The sequence below is a fragment of the Halichoerus grypus genome, chromosome 6 (genome assembly GCF_964656455.1).
Source record: "Halichoerus grypus chromosome 6, mHalGry1.hap1.1, whole genome shotgun sequence".
NCBI classification, from domain to species: domain Eukaryota; kingdom Metazoa; phylum Chordata; class Mammalia; order Carnivora; family Phocidae; genus Halichoerus; species Halichoerus grypus.
The window spans coordinates 116,683,416-116,698,272 of NC_135717.1; the positions used below are offsets into that span (position 1 = coordinate 116,683,416).

The window sequence follows — 14,857 nt, forward strand, 5'->3', positions numbered from 1 at the left end:
TTGGGCAGGAAAAAACCAGTATTAGGTCCAACATATCATCCAAAGAAGGTTTAATGTCAGTCTTTTTCAAGCACATACCGAAATTTCTTCAATGTGTCAGACTTTCCATCGTCTTCTATTAGCAGCTGTTGGACAAATTTGGTAGAGGCAGGTATCTGCTTTTTATCGATGATCAAAGGGATAGGTTGACTAAGATTCAATTTATACATCCCTTGAAGCTAAAAATAAATAAATCAGAAAAGGAAACCATGGGGAAAAAAAGGTCAGAGTCTTTAGGAAGATCTGAGCTGGCCCTAGCTAAACTATGACTCTATTTTCCATGGACTTGCAAATCCTTTTTCTCCATCCTCTTTCTCTCTTCCTCCAATCACACTTCCACTTCCAACACACAATTTCAGAGGTGCCACTATGTTATATAAAAACATTGGTCCTGGGGAGCCTTGGTGGCACAGTTGGTTAAGCATCTGACTCTTGGTTTTGGCTCAGGTCATGATCTCAGTGTTGTGGGATCAAGCCCCGGGTAGGGCCCCGCACTCAGCGTGGAGTCTGCTTAAGATGTGGAGTCTGCTTAAGACGCCCTCTCCCTCTGCCCCTCTCCCCCACACTCTCCTGCTTGCTCTCTCTCTCTCAAATAAATAAATAAATCTTAAAAAAAAAACAGAAAAACCCATTGGTCTTGCATAAGCTGAAGTTCTAGTCCTCTCATTTCCTAGCTGTGTGACTTTGGGTTAGTTGCTAATTTTATCTGCACCTTTCTCCTCATTTCTTTTTTTTATATAAAGATTTTATTTATTTAACAGAGAGAGACACAGCGAGAGAGGGAACACAAGCAGGGGGAGTGGGAGAGAGAGAAGCAGGCTTCCCGCTGAGCAGAGAGCCCGATGTGGGGCTCGATCCCAGGACCCTGGGATCATGACCCGAGCCGAAGGCAGATGCCCAACGACTGAGCCACCCAGGCGCCCCTCTCCTCATTTCTAAAACAAGGATAATAACACATGGTTGTTGTGAGTGTTGGATAAGATAATATATATGGAAGCACCTTATAAATTGTGAAGCACTATGCAAATCTAATGATAGCTAACACTTACTGAATACATGCTGAATGTTACATGCTTTTTATATATTAATTCATTTGGTATTTACAACAATCTTAAGAGGTGGGTACTGTTATTATCCTCATCTTACATTTGGAGATCTGAAGCTCAGAAAATTTAGACCTTGCCCAAGGTCTCTTAGCTAATATGTGGCAAAGCTGATTTGAACCCACACAATCTGGTAGGAGAACCAACCTCTTGACCAGTGTAAGGTATTTATTTATTTCTACCCTCTTCTCCCTTTTGCTTTTTCCTCTCCCTTCTTATGCCTTGATAACCACTTCATCATCTAGATTGTGGATCCTCTGAGCCCAGACCCTTATTCATCCTCTGAAATGTCCTAGATATGAGATTCCTGTTAGTTCATGACACTGCCAACTCAGCTTGCTTTATTCCACATACATTGGCCATATTTTCCAAACCAAAACCTCAAAAATATCCTTTTTTTTGGTCAAAGAGCTTTAATATTTGAAATATAACTGTTGTGGAAAATTCAGAATATGTCTGATTTGGATCAGCTATGATAAATCTCTTTGTACCTTCTAAAGCTTCAAGTAATTTTATAAATTAATTTAGTGAAAGAAAAGGATATATAGATATAAAATATTCCTAGAACACCAAGAGTGTTCTAGAACTCCATGCTGGAGCATGTAATGGGAGCATGTAATCCCAGAGCAAAGAACTCTAATCTCAGCTTTATAAGTTTTTGGAAGGTCACTCTCACTCCCAAAAGCATACTAATGGTTATCTCAGACAAGCTCTGGGACATAATGAGTGGATGTCAGAGTTTAACAGGATCTTCCATGCCTGGTGCTATGTAAGCAAGTTAAATAAACTTTTAACTCCTTTATTGTAAACTCATTCTATTAAATTTTGCTTTCTGATGGTTTGTTTGTTTTTTTAAGATTTTTATTTATTTATTTGACAGAGAGAGAGACAGCGAGAGAGGGAACACAAGCAGGGAGAGTGCGAGAGGGAGAAGCAGGCTTCCCACTGAGCAGTGAGCCTGATGCGGGGCTCAATCTCAGGGCCCTGGGATTATGACCTGAGCCAAGGGCAGACACTTAACGACTGAGCCACCCAGGCGCCCCGGGTTTTCTGTTTGTTTGTTTTTTTTTTTAAGATTTTATTTCTTAGTAATCGCCAGACCCAACATGGGGCTTGAACCCACAACCCTAAGATCAAGAGTCGCATCCTCCACTGACTGAGACAGCCAGGTACCCCACTTTCTGATAGTTTTGAGGAGAGAAGTAACCATCATGAATCAGTTGGAGAGTGGTGACTTCAAGAGGTTTCATATCTAGAGGCTGGTAGATGCGAGTTGACTAGGAAGGAGTCAACTCCTTTGGAGACTTTATGGAAGTCTCCCCTATTCTAATCTTTTCCCATCCCAGCCAGTATCCCTGTTGTCAAGTTAGGAGTTTTCACTGAGGTCATGGTGTACTGGCTTGAGTGGTGAACTCCTCAAAAGATATGTTTCCCAGAATCTATGAATATGATCTTATTTGGGGAAAGGGTCTTTATAGATGTAATTAAGGATCTCAAGATGAGATCATCCTGGATTAACCAGGTGGGTCCTATATCCAATGACATATAGCTTTATAAGAGACAGAAGAGAAGACATAAGACACACGGGGAAGAAGGCCAGGGGAAGGACAGAGGCAAAGGTCGGAGTTATGCAGCTACAAGCCAAGGAATGCCAAGGATTGTCGGCAGCTACCAGAGTCCAGGAGAGAGGCATGAAACAAATTTCTCCTTCAGAGCTTCCAGGAGGAAACAACCCTGCCAACACCTGATTTCATGAACAGGCCTCCAGAACTGCAAGAGAATATATTTGTGTTGTCTTAAGCCATCAGGTTTGTGGTAATTTGTTACAGCAGCCCTAGAAGACTAATAAAAATGGTAGCTCCAGGTAAATGTTATTTTCCAAGCTTACCACTTTCATTTTTCTTACAACACACTGGGGAGGGACAATAGAAAACAAGTTACCTGGCTAAATAAGAACATCATTTTCCCCAGGCACTGATTCCGTTTCTGCTCTAAAGACTTCTGCTTGTTGGTCCAGACCTGCATCATCTTTTTCTGGTAGTCATCAATTCTGCTCAGCATTATGAAGAGGTTCTGGGTCTCATAACCTTTCCCAGTGTTTTGGATGGCTTGTAATCGTCTGATTATGTTGTTTCTTGAAAAAAATTAACAAGAATGAGATTGATATAACGACTGACCCTAACTCAGCAAACCTGGGCCTAGTTACTTTCAGTTCTCATCCTTAGCAAGTAGAGTGGGATGTGATAGGGGTGGGAGGCTTGCTTAATGAGGCCTTAATCTAGTTTCTTATATGACTAAACTTTCAAAAATCTTTATGACTGTCAAGTTTTCATTAATGTTAGGGTTTTTTAGTGTTATAATAGTGTTGCTTATTATTTTAATAGTTTTATATTTTAATAGATTTATTGATATAAGTCTATTTAATATATACTTTAATATTAAAATTTTGGTATTGATATGTATAAGACATATAGAAAGCATTTAATACAATTGTGAAAAAGGCATTGTCCTTGCCTTCAAAGCACTTACAAGCCAGAATAGGAGACTAATAAATTAACTATGCCAAAGAGAATGAAATAAATGCTAAATAGAAATTAAATTAAATTAAATAGAAAAGAAATTAAACATGCTGTTGGAGCAAAAAGAGCATAATTCATACTAACAAGAGGAAGAAAGAAGGCCTCATAGGAAGATGTTGCATAGGATCTTGAGGAACAATCATAAAATATACTCTCTCTCTTTACAATAATATATACCACCACGTTTAAGCCTTCTGAACAGATAGTGTTTTGCCATCTCTGTTCTACAGAAGAGGAAAAGGAATATGAGCAAAGTTAAGTAATTTTCTGAAGTTACATAATTAATAAATATCAGATTTTGAAGCAAACCCAAATCTTCTCTATTTCTACAATACCAGCATTTCTCAAAATGTGGACCCTGATCACCTGGACTGAATCATCTGGGCAGGGGTGATGGGGTGGTGATGGTGCTTACTGAAAATGCGGATTCCAGTGAAAGTACAACTTTCTCAGAAAGAAGAATATAAATCTCAGTGGCTAACAACAAAATTTTACTTGTTGCTCATACTACAAATCCATCATGGTTCATCAGGGAGTGAGCTTCATTGTATACTCTGAAGGACACAGGCTATCTGAACAGCCATCACCTTGAACAATGTGGGTTATGTCAGAGGAAAAGGAGACTCTGGAGGGTCTCAAACTAACAATGACAAGCTCAACGCAGAAATGACATATATCAATTCTGCTTACATTTCATTGAAAAGTCCTGGCAAATAGCACTAATTACTATCACAAAGATTCCACATCATAATAATAAAACTACAATGAATAATAAAAAATAGAAATGACTCATCTCTATGCAATCAACAAAAAATAATGGAAAGTCTATATATGGACCTAAATGATACAAGAATTACGATGAAGGTACATTCAAACCATAGGGGAAAAGGTAGATTATTTTGTAAGTAGTGATGGGGCAACTGGGTAGCCATGTGGAAAAAAGTCACATCCATATCTCTCAACAGGAAGTTGTGAATCAGAGACTTAAATGTAAAACAAAAAAACCAATAACCAACCATAAAAGTACCAAAAGAAACCTAGAAAGAATTTTTTATATTTCTCAGAGTGGAGAGGGCCTTTCTAAATAAGGTACAAAATATTATTAAAAATAATGAACCTGGGGAGCTTAGCTGGCTCGTTGGTAGAGTATGTGACTCTCAATCTCAGGACTGTGAGTTTAAGCCCCACATTGGGCATGGAGCCCACTTAAAAAAATTAACAAACCCCAAAACAAATAATCTCATTAAAAAATGGGCAGAAGATATGAATAGACATTTTTCCAAAGACCTCCATATGGCTAACAGACACAGGACAAGATGCTCAACGTCACTCATCATCAGGGAAATACAAATCAAAACTACAATTAGTTATCATCTTCACCCGCCAGAATGGCTAAAATGAACAATTCAGGAAACAATAGATGCTAGTGAGGATGCGGAGAAAGGGAAACCTTCTTGCACTCTTCGTGGGAATGCAAACTGGTGCAGCCACTCTGGAAAACAGTATAGAAGTTCCTCAAAAAGTTTAGAACTACCCTACAACCCAGCAATTGCACTACTAGGCACTTACCCAAAGGATAAAAAATAGTGATTCAAAGGGGCACATGCCATGTTTATTGCAGCATTATCACAATAGCCAAATTATGGAAAGAGCCCAAATGTCCATCAACTGATGAATGGATAAAGAAGATGTGGGGTGTGTGTGTGTGTGTGTGTGTGTGTGTGTGTGTAATGGAATATTACCCAGCCATCAAAAAGGATGAAATCTGGTCATTTGCAACTATGTGGATGGAACTAGAGTGTGTTATGCTAAGCAAAATAAGTCAGGCAGAGAAAGACAAATACCATAAGATTTTACTCATATGCGGAATTTAAGAAACAAAACAGATGAACATAGGGGAAGGGAAGGAAAAATAAGATACAGAGAGGGAGGCAAACCATGAGAGACACTTAAATATAGGGAATAAACTGAGGGGAGTTGGGTGGGGAGCATGGGGTAATTGGGTGATGGGCATTAATGAGAACACTTGATATAATGAGCACTGGGTGTTGTATGCAACTGATGAATGACTAAATTCTACCCTTAAACTAATACTACACTATATGTGAACTAACTTGAATTTAAATAAAATTTTGAAAGAATGAATAATAAATAAATAAATGTTTTGATTATATCTTGAATAAGTCTGTTTTTGTACCTTGTTCTGATCCTTAGTTCCCAAATTAATTCAGTCCTCAAAAATGTAAATTTCATGAGAACCCTAATACAATACTTGCCACATTCAATAAATGTTTGTTGAATAAATGATATAAGTTGTTCTTATAATTAATGGTATATAAATAATAATAAATAATATTAATGATAACCTTTTCTAGTATAGGTTTCGTTTGGCATCTTACAATTTTAGGTAAAAGATATCCCCCAAATAATAGGTTGGTAACCTCAAACATAAGTGCTAAGGGTAGCAGGACAATTGTCACTTTCCCTATTTCTGCAATTTTTAAAAATCAAGACCAGGACCTATTTCCTCCATGTCAGTTTAGCAGCGAAGTTGCCATGGCAACATCTTGTATATAACCTGCCATCTCCCATTTTAAGAATCATACATCTTGTGGTGAACCCAAGAAGATGAAAGAAATTTAGAATACTTAGAAATTTTTCAAAAACTAATTATGTACTATACAGTGACTAACTGAACATAATAAAAAAAGGAAAAAGAAACAGCTAAAAAAAAGAATACTTAGAAGTTTAGAATAATTGGAGGGTGCCTGGGTGGCTCAGTTGGTTAAGCGACTGCCTTCGGCTCAGGTCATGATCCTGGAGTCCCGGGATCAAGTCCCGCATTGGGCTCCCTGCTCAGCAGGAAGTCTGCTTCTCCCTCTGACCCTCCCCCCTCTCATGCTCTCTCTCTCTCTATCTCATTCTCTCTCAAATAAATAAATAAAATCTTAAAAAAAAAAAAAAGAAGTTTAGAATAATTGGAAGCAAGCTTTTAAAGTTGATACTTTGGAGATCAACCATGATCCACAAAATATATCTTAGCTAGAGATATAAATGGATGAAATAGATCATGTTATATGACATTTTTTATTTCTGAAAAAGTTTATCTCCTTTTGGTATCTTAAATAGGCTTCATACCACAGACCTTCTATAAGATAATATTCTAGAACATCTAATATGACAGATATGTATATACTTATGGGACAATGAAGAGAGGATATTTGAAATCAGGACTAAACCAGAAAACTGACATTCAATATTTACATCTACCTTGCACGCTGGATCAGCCTGTAAGCAATGTACTTGCGGAATAGGTATCCCAGCCGAACTGTGTCCATATGAAATGTCTCAATTATGAGATTCCTAGCTGTTGTGTGTAGCTGTGAAGGCAATCCAGAAGATTTTGTGGCCTGATTTAAGAGTATCAGGTTCTTTCTCTGAGCTTCCACATCAACAAAATACCTCTGCTCTTTGAGCTCTTGGGGAGAGGAAGGCGACACCATCATCTTAGGTTTCTTGGTAACTGAATCTGAAGTCAGTATCCAGGACTTGTCTATAGGGGGGAACTGGGTTTTCCGGTCCCATTCAGAAGATGAAATTTGTGACGTTTTGGGTAGTTTAGTAGTAAGAGGCTTCATGAGAGGGGGAAGGGCCCTCCCACCAATGTAAGGGGTTTGTGATACTGGTGTCCTGTAATCGGTGAGATAGGACTGAAATGTTCTAAATTGTTCCATGGCAATAGGATCATGGCGTGTCTGGATTTCTTCAGAAGTGTCAGAGACCTCTGATATTTGGAAGTCCTTTGCAGTAAAAGGGACTGATTTAGGTTTCAGAGAAGAAATAATTGCCAATCTTTCCTTACTTTTCTTAGATATAGAAGAGTACATATCTTTCTGGGGCTTCCCAGGGGTTGGGGAGGTCCATAGTGTTGGAGGATGCCCAGGGGTGGGAGGGATCCACAGTGGGGAAGTGTGATGCTGCCCAAGAGTAGAAGGAACTTGTAGATAGAGAGATTGCTCATAGGTAGGAGGGGGCTGGAATACCTGGGGCTGCTCAGAGAGTGTTAAGGGTCTAGGTTCCAGGATAGAAGAGGTCCCAGAAACCAAGGGCTTCCTAGGGGAAAGAGGAGCCAAGAGACTGGGAATCTGTGCAGAGGAGAGTGGGACTCCAGATATAAGGGGCTGCCTGGGGGCAAGGGGGGCCTCTGATATCAGAGGTAGCTGAGGGGTCCAAGAGTCTCTTAAGAACTTTCTAGAACTAAGAAGGGTCTCCAGTGCAAGCTTCCCAGGGGATAGAAGGACCTCTGGTGCTACAAACTGAACAGAGGTGGATTGACCTTCAGAAACCAGGGTCTGTTTAGAGGAAGGAAAAGTCTGTGGTGCCAAGAGCTTCCCAGGGTCAGAAAGAATTCTCATTCCTAGCAATTTCCCAGGGTCTTGGGAAAGAGGAGACCCTGATATCTGCAAAGGAGTAGAAGAGACCTCAAATACAGAGGACTTCTCAGCAATAGGAGCAGATGCTGGGGCTTGCCTAGGGCTTGATGTAATGGATTTCCCAGGGAGGACAGAAGCCTTCAATCTTTGAAATGATCTAAGACTGGAAGGGGCCAATGTGGGGAACTGCTTAGAAATGTGAGGAGCACCTATAATGGATTTATCAGTACCAGGAATGATCCCAACTTTCAGGGGGGTACGTTCTAGAGGAGGATGGGCCCCAAGTGGTGAGGGCTGTTCACTTGATTGTTGGTCCTCCTCAGACATGAGAGTAATACCCATGGGATGGGATTGTCCTGGGATGAAGGGGGCTCCCAAAGTTTGTACTTGTTCAAGGCGAGATTCTATAGAATGGAATTTATCTGAGGTGAGAGGGACTCCAAATTTCCAGAAGTGTTCTGGAGAGAAAGAAACCCCTAATGCTTGAGCCTGTTCTAAGGAGAGAGGGGCACCTAAAGCTTGGGTCTGTTCAGGGGTAAGAGTGACAGCTGACAACCAGGCACTTTCTGGAGTAATAGGAACCCCCAATTCCCAGGCCTGTGCAACAGTGAGAGGAGACCCCCGTGCCTGAACTTTCCCAGGGGTGAGTGTGAAACCCAAGCTCTGGCATTTCTCAGGGGTGAGGGTGACCACCAATGCTTTGAACTGCTCAGGGGTAAGAGTGATGCCATGTGCCTGGATCTGCTCAGGGGTGAGAGTGATCCCTAGTGCCTGAGCCTGCTGAGGGGTGAGAGTGACCCCCTGTACCTGAGCCTGCTGAGGGGTGAGAGTGAGCCCAAGTGCCTGGGCCTGCTGAGGGGTGAGAGTGATCCCTTGTGCCTGAGCCTGCTGAGGGGTGAAAGTGATCCCCTGTGCCTGGGCCTGCTGAGGTGTGAGAGTGATCCCCTGTGCCTGAGCCTGCTGAGGGGTGAGAGTGACCCCCTGTACCTGAGCTTGCTGAGGGGTGAGAGTGATCCCTAGTGCCTGGGCCTGCTGAGGGGTGAGAGTGATCCCCTGGGCCTGAGCCTGCTCAGGGGTGAGAGTCATCCCCAGTGCCTGGGCCTGCTGAGGGCTGAGAGTGATCCCCAGTGCCTGAGCCTGCTGAGGGCTGAGAGTGATCCCCAGTGCCTGGGCCTGCTCAGGGGTGAGAGTCATCCCCAGTGCCTCGGCCTGCTCAGGGGTGAGAGTGATCCCTAGTGCCTGGGCCTGCTGAGGGCTGAGAGTGATCCCCAGTGCCTGAGCCTGCTGAGGGCTGAGAGTGATCCCCAGTGCCTGGGCCTGCTGAGGGGTGAGAGTGATCCCCAGTGCCTGGGCCTGCTGAGGGGTGAGAGTGATCCCCAGTGCCTGGGCCTGCTGAGGGCTGAGAGTGATCCCCAGTGCCTGGACTTGCTGAGGGGTGAGAGTGATCCCCAGTGCCTGGGCCTGCTGAGGGCTGAGAGTGATCCCCAGTGCCTGAGCCTGCTGAGGGCTGAGAGTGATCCCCAGTGCCTGGGCCTGCTCAGGGGTGAGAGTCATCCCCAGTGCCTCGGCCTGCTCAGGGGTGAGAGTCATCCCCAGTGCCTCGGCCTGCTGAGGGGTGAGAGTCATCCCCTGCACCTGAGCTTGCTGAGGGGTGAGAGTGATCCCGAGTGCCTGGGCCTGCTGAGGGCTGAGAGTGATCCCCTGTGCCTGAGCCTGCTGAGGGGTGAGAGTGATCCCCTGTGCCTGAGCCTGCTGAGGGCTGAGAGTGATCCCCAGTGCCTGGGCCTGCTCAGGGGTGAGAGTGATCCCCAGTGCCTGGACCTGCTCAGGGGTGAGAGTCATCCCCAGTGCCTGGGCCTCCTGAGGGCTGAGAGTGATCCCCAGTGCCTGGGCCTGCTCAGGGGTGAGAGTGATCCCCAGTGCCTGGGCCTGCTCAGGGGTGAGAGTGATCCCCAGTGCCTGGGCCTGCTCAGGGGTGAGAGTGATCCCCAGTGCCTGGACCTGCTCAGGGGTGAGAGTCATCCCCAGTGCCTGAGCCTGCTGAGGGGTGAGAGTGATCCCCAGTGCCTGAGCCTGCTCAGGGGTGAGAGTGATCCCCTGTGCCTGAGCCTGCTGAGGGGTGAGAGTGATCCCCAGTGCTTGGGCCTGCTCAGGAGTGAGAGTGATCCCCAGTGCCTGGACCTGCTCAGGGGTGAGAGTGATCCCCAGTGCCTGGGCCTCCTGAGGGGTGAGAGTGAGCCCCTGTGTCTGTGCCTGCTCATCAGTGAGGGTGATCCCCAGTTCCTGGGCCTGCTGAGGGCTGAGAGTCATCCCCAGTTCCTGGGCCTGCTGGGGGGTGAGAGTGATCCCTCGGGCCTGGACCTGCTGGGGGCTGAGAGTCATCCCCAGTGCTTGGGCTTGTTGGGGGGTGAGAGTGATCCCCAGTGCCTTGGCCTGCTCAGGAGTGAGAGTGATCCCTAGTGCCTGGGCCTGCTGGGGGGTGAGAGTGATCCCCTGTGCCTGGACTTGCTGAGGGCTGAGAGTCATCCCCAGTGCCTGGGCCTGCTGAGGGGTGAGAGTGATCCCCAGTGCTTGGGCCTGCTGGGCGTTGAGAGTCATCCCCAGTGCCTGGGCCTGTTGGGGGGTGAGAGTGATCCCCAGTGCCTTGGCCTGCTCAGGAGTGAGAGTGATTCCTAGTGCCTGGGCCTGCTGGGGGGTGAGAGTGATCCCCTGTGCCTGGACTTGCTGAGGGATGAGAGTCATCCCCAGTGCCTGGGCCTGCTGAGGGGTGAGAGTGATCCCCAGTGCTTGGGCCTGCTGGGCGTTGAGAGTCATCCCCAGTGCCTGGGCCTGTTGGGGGGTGAGAGTGATCCCTTGTGCCTGGGCCTGCTCAGGGGTGAGTGTCATCCCCAGTTCCTGGGCCTGCTGGGGGCTGAGATTCATCCCCAGTGCCTGGGCCTGTTTAGGGGTGAGAGTGATCCCCAGTGCCTGGGCCTGCTGAGGGGTGAGGGTGAACTCCAGGTGCTGGGCCTGCTGCGGGGTGAGAGTGATGCCCCGTGCCTGGGCCTGCTGAGGGGTGAGCGTGATCCCCAGTGCCTGGGCCTGTTGAGGGGTGAGAGTCATCCCCAGAGCCTGGGCCTGCTGGGGGGTGAGAGTCATCCCCAGGGCCTGGGCCTGCTGGGGGGTGAGAGTCATCCCCAGGGCCTGGGCCTGTTGAGGGGTGAGAGTCATCCCCAGTGCCTGGACCTGCTGGGGCGAGGGAGTCATATCCAGGGTCTGGGCCTGTTTAGGGGTGAGAGTCATCCCCAGTGCCTGGGCCTGCTGGGGGGTGAGAGTGATCCCCTGTGCCTGGGCCTCTTCAGGGGTGAGCGTGATCCCCAGTGCCTGGGCCTGCTGAGGGGTGAGAGTGATCCCCTGTGCCTGGGCCTGCTCATCAGTGAGGGTGAACCCCAGTTCCTGGGCCTGCTGAGGGGTGACAGTGATGCCCAGTGCCTTGGCCTCCTCAGTGGTGAGACTGATCCCCAGTGCCTGGGCCTGTTGAGGAGTTAGAGTGAGGAACCTTGTGGGATACTGTCCAGAAACTGGAAAGGCCTCAGGTGAGGGTGATTTTGTGGAGGGAGGAGTGGTTGGTATAGGCTGCTTTCCATCAGCAAGAATGTCTAATGCCTTAAGATGCCCATGGAAGTCTTTTCTTTGGTGTAACTGGTATGCTGCTTTCGGTATGGTCTTCCACCGGGGAGACAATGTCATTGAAGTTTGGCTGAACATCTTTTCTTGTTCTTCGGAGTTTTTCTCATTAATCTTCATCTGATCTTTTGTTTTTTTCTGCCTCTGCCTTTCATGGTCCTCTACATTTCTCCTTGGCTCTTGCTTCTCCTCTTTCTCCCAATTTATTTCCAGCTCCTGATGTCTCATTTCCTTCTGAACATGCCTCTTCTGCTGTCCCTTCTCCTTCTCCAGGGGCACCGCTTGTTTTTCCACTTTTCGATTCCATGCTTCCAGCTGTTGTTGTTTTGACTTCTGATAATCTTCTTCCTCTTCTCTTTGTGTTTGCTCCTCTTCTTGTTCAGTCTGCTTTTGCATCCTCTGTTTCTGCTGTTTCTTCCACATTTCCTCTTCCTGCCACTGTTTCTGCTTCTGTTGTCCTTGCTTTCCTTCCTTCATCTGGAGCCATGACTCTTCCTCCTGCAGTTTTTTATTTATCATCTCATAGCCCTTCTTCCAAAAACTCCCTTCTTGCAACTGGTGTTTGAGACCCTTACCAAATATTTTTTCTTGACCTTCTTGCAAATGTTCCTCCCGCCTTTGTTTTTCCTTTTCCTTGTGGTCTCTCCCTACTGTTGAGGCTACTGGAGCATTTCTTTCCCCTTCTATTTCAGTCAAGATCATTTGTATTAAATTGTCAGTTAGTGGGTCCATGCTCTTAGATGACAGTAATGTGCTAATTTCAGTCTTTGCACTAATGGGCTTCTGAAAATGCAATCCTGGCATAAATGAGACTTCTTTTCTTCGTTTCATAGATTTCTCTCCAACTTGTCCTGCACTTTTTATATCTTTGTATTTCCTCAAGGTTTTTGTCACAATTTCAGCCACATTTTGGAAATATTCCTCTATTTTTGCCTTTATGATTCCTAATTTTTCAACCTCTGCCGTTTTTAATAATAACTCCTCTTTTGGCACAGTCTTTTTATCCAAAGGCTTTCCTATGTTATCAATTTTCTCTTTTAGGAAAGCCATTACGGCTTTTTGAAATTCTTCTAGGTTACTGTCTTCACTTTTACCGTCTGGACTTCCTAGAACTCTGGTGGATTCTGAAGTCTTTTCTGCTACCCTAGATTTTGGCTTCACAAGTCCATGAGACTTGACTTTCTTGGTGAGGACTAATATGTCCTCTTCAGTTTTTCTCTGTTTGCTTGTGATGGTTTCTGAAGTGACGTGGTGTTTCTTTCCTTTTGTTTTCACTTTCTCAGAGGAATAACCAAGTTGGGTGAACCCGAATTGCTCTGCTTGGCTGCTCGTCTCACTTTTGCTCTCTTTGTCCATTGACTCAGCGGTGGGTTCCTCTTCATTCTCTGAAGAAATCTGGCTTTTGTCACGTGAATACTCAGGCTTGAGCTTCCTGAATTGTTCCCATATACTACTTGTTCCACTTCTGCCACCTTGGCTTTTTGTGTCAGTAGAAGGGTAATCAGCAGGGACATGTCGACTTCTTGAATCAGTGGATGACTTTGATTTGTCTTCGGAAATGGATTTTATTTCTTTTCTCTTCTTTTCTAGTGACTGTAGCTCCAAATGGTAATCAAGTTTGGTCTCTGAGTCTTTCTCTTTACCTTTATCATCACTCACATTTAATCCAGAGGTCTCATGCATATATGGGCCTTTAGTTCGCTGTTTTTTCTGTGATTGATACTGGTCAGTCCCATCTTTCTGATAGACATCACCTTTCTTCAGTGATATCTTATCTTCAGTGATATCTTCAGAAGACTTTTTTGGTTTTTTTTCAAGTAAAGGATATCGCTCTTCAATTAAATCTGGAGTCATTTCAGCTGGGGCTGTATATGAAATAGCTGAGTCCCACTTGATCCCCAAGCCTTTGGTCCCTTTTGTTTGGGTCTCATCTATAATATTTTCAAATTCTTTAACCAAAATATCATCCATACTGTTTTCTATGTCAGCTTTGCTACTGGATGATTGTGAAGAAAGTTCAGGCAACACTTTCAAGGTTGATGTGGGTAATGCTGTACCTACTTGGGGTTCTACAACACCTTTGGACCGAATAAATTGTTCATATTTTTCTTCTGCATCTTGAAGTTTCTGCTGAAGCATTTCATTTTTTTCACTGAGCTCTCGCATTATCTTCAGGGAGAGCTCTTTTTCTTTTTCACTTGTCTCACTTATATACATATTGGCACTCTGGAGGTTAGAAACTTTTAGTTCATCATTTAGTGTACTCAAAGCTTTGGAAAGGTTTATTATCGTTGATGATATATATTTAATAGCATTGTTTTCCAATTTATTGAACATCGTAGTGTTTATGAGTTCCTGTAGCATATCTTGGATTTCTGAAACCTTTGTATTTGTTGCAAATTCATCACTAATTATCTGATCTGGTCTTAAAGCATGAGCTGTTGCAGGTCGCTTTATAACTCTTTCTTTCCAAGATTTCCATAGAGTACCTCTAGATGCTAAAGGAAAAAAACCCATAAAACATAAAATAATGAGATTGCATTTCTTGTTCTGTGTTGTGCTCTATCTATGCTAAAGCCTAAGGAATTTAGCCAAAATTTATAGATAGCTATAGGATAAAGATTCATCAGAAAGCCTTGGCTCAAACTGTGGAAAGAGCCAAGATGTCCATCAACACATGAATGGATAAAGAAGATGTGGTATATATATACAATGGAATATTATGCAGCCATCAAAAGAAATAAGATCTTGCCATTTGCAACGACATGGATGGAACTGGAGGGTATTATGCTGAGCGAAATAAGTCAAACAGAGAAAGACATGTATCATATGACCTCACTGATATGAGGAATTCTTAATCTCAGGAAACAAACTGAGGGTTGCTGGAGTGGGGGGTGGGGTGGGAGGGATGGGGTGACTGGGTGATGGACACTGGGGAGGGTATGTGTTCTGGTAAGCGCTGTGAATTGTGCAAGACTGTTGAATCTCAGATCTGTACCTCTGAAACAAATAATGCAATATATGTTAAGAAAGAAAA

The 14,857-nt window shown here is 44.6% G+C and overlaps 1 protein-coding gene and 1 long non-coding RNA gene across 3 annotated transcripts in view; one reads left to right on the forward strand and one right to left on the reverse strand.

The window, feature by feature from the left end:
* The window catches only part of LOC144382370 (uncharacterized), a 132,993-nt gene that overhangs the window by 63,883 nt on the left and 54,253 nt on the right, over positions 1–14,857 (forward strand). The window lies entirely within an intron of this gene.
* FAM186A (family with sequence similarity 186 member A) overlaps positions 1–14,857 on the reverse strand; it is a 75,434-nt gene that overhangs the window by 8,391 nt on the left and 52,186 nt on the right. The window contains exons 5-11 of the mRNA XM_078074002.1: positions 11,668–14,318; positions 10,768–11,055; positions 8,962–10,371; positions 8,535–8,751; positions 6,992–8,321; positions 3,084–3,276; positions 79–218 (exon numbers count right to left, since the gene is read on the reverse strand). Coding sequence (XP_077930128.1) covers positions 79–218; positions 3,084–3,276; positions 6,992–8,321; positions 8,535–8,751; positions 8,962–10,371; positions 10,768–11,055; positions 11,668–14,318 — 6,229 coding nt within the window. The remainder of the gene's footprint in view (positions 1–78; positions 219–3,083; positions 3,277–6,991; positions 8,322–8,534; positions 8,752–8,961; positions 10,372–10,767; positions 11,056–11,667; positions 14,319–14,857) is intronic.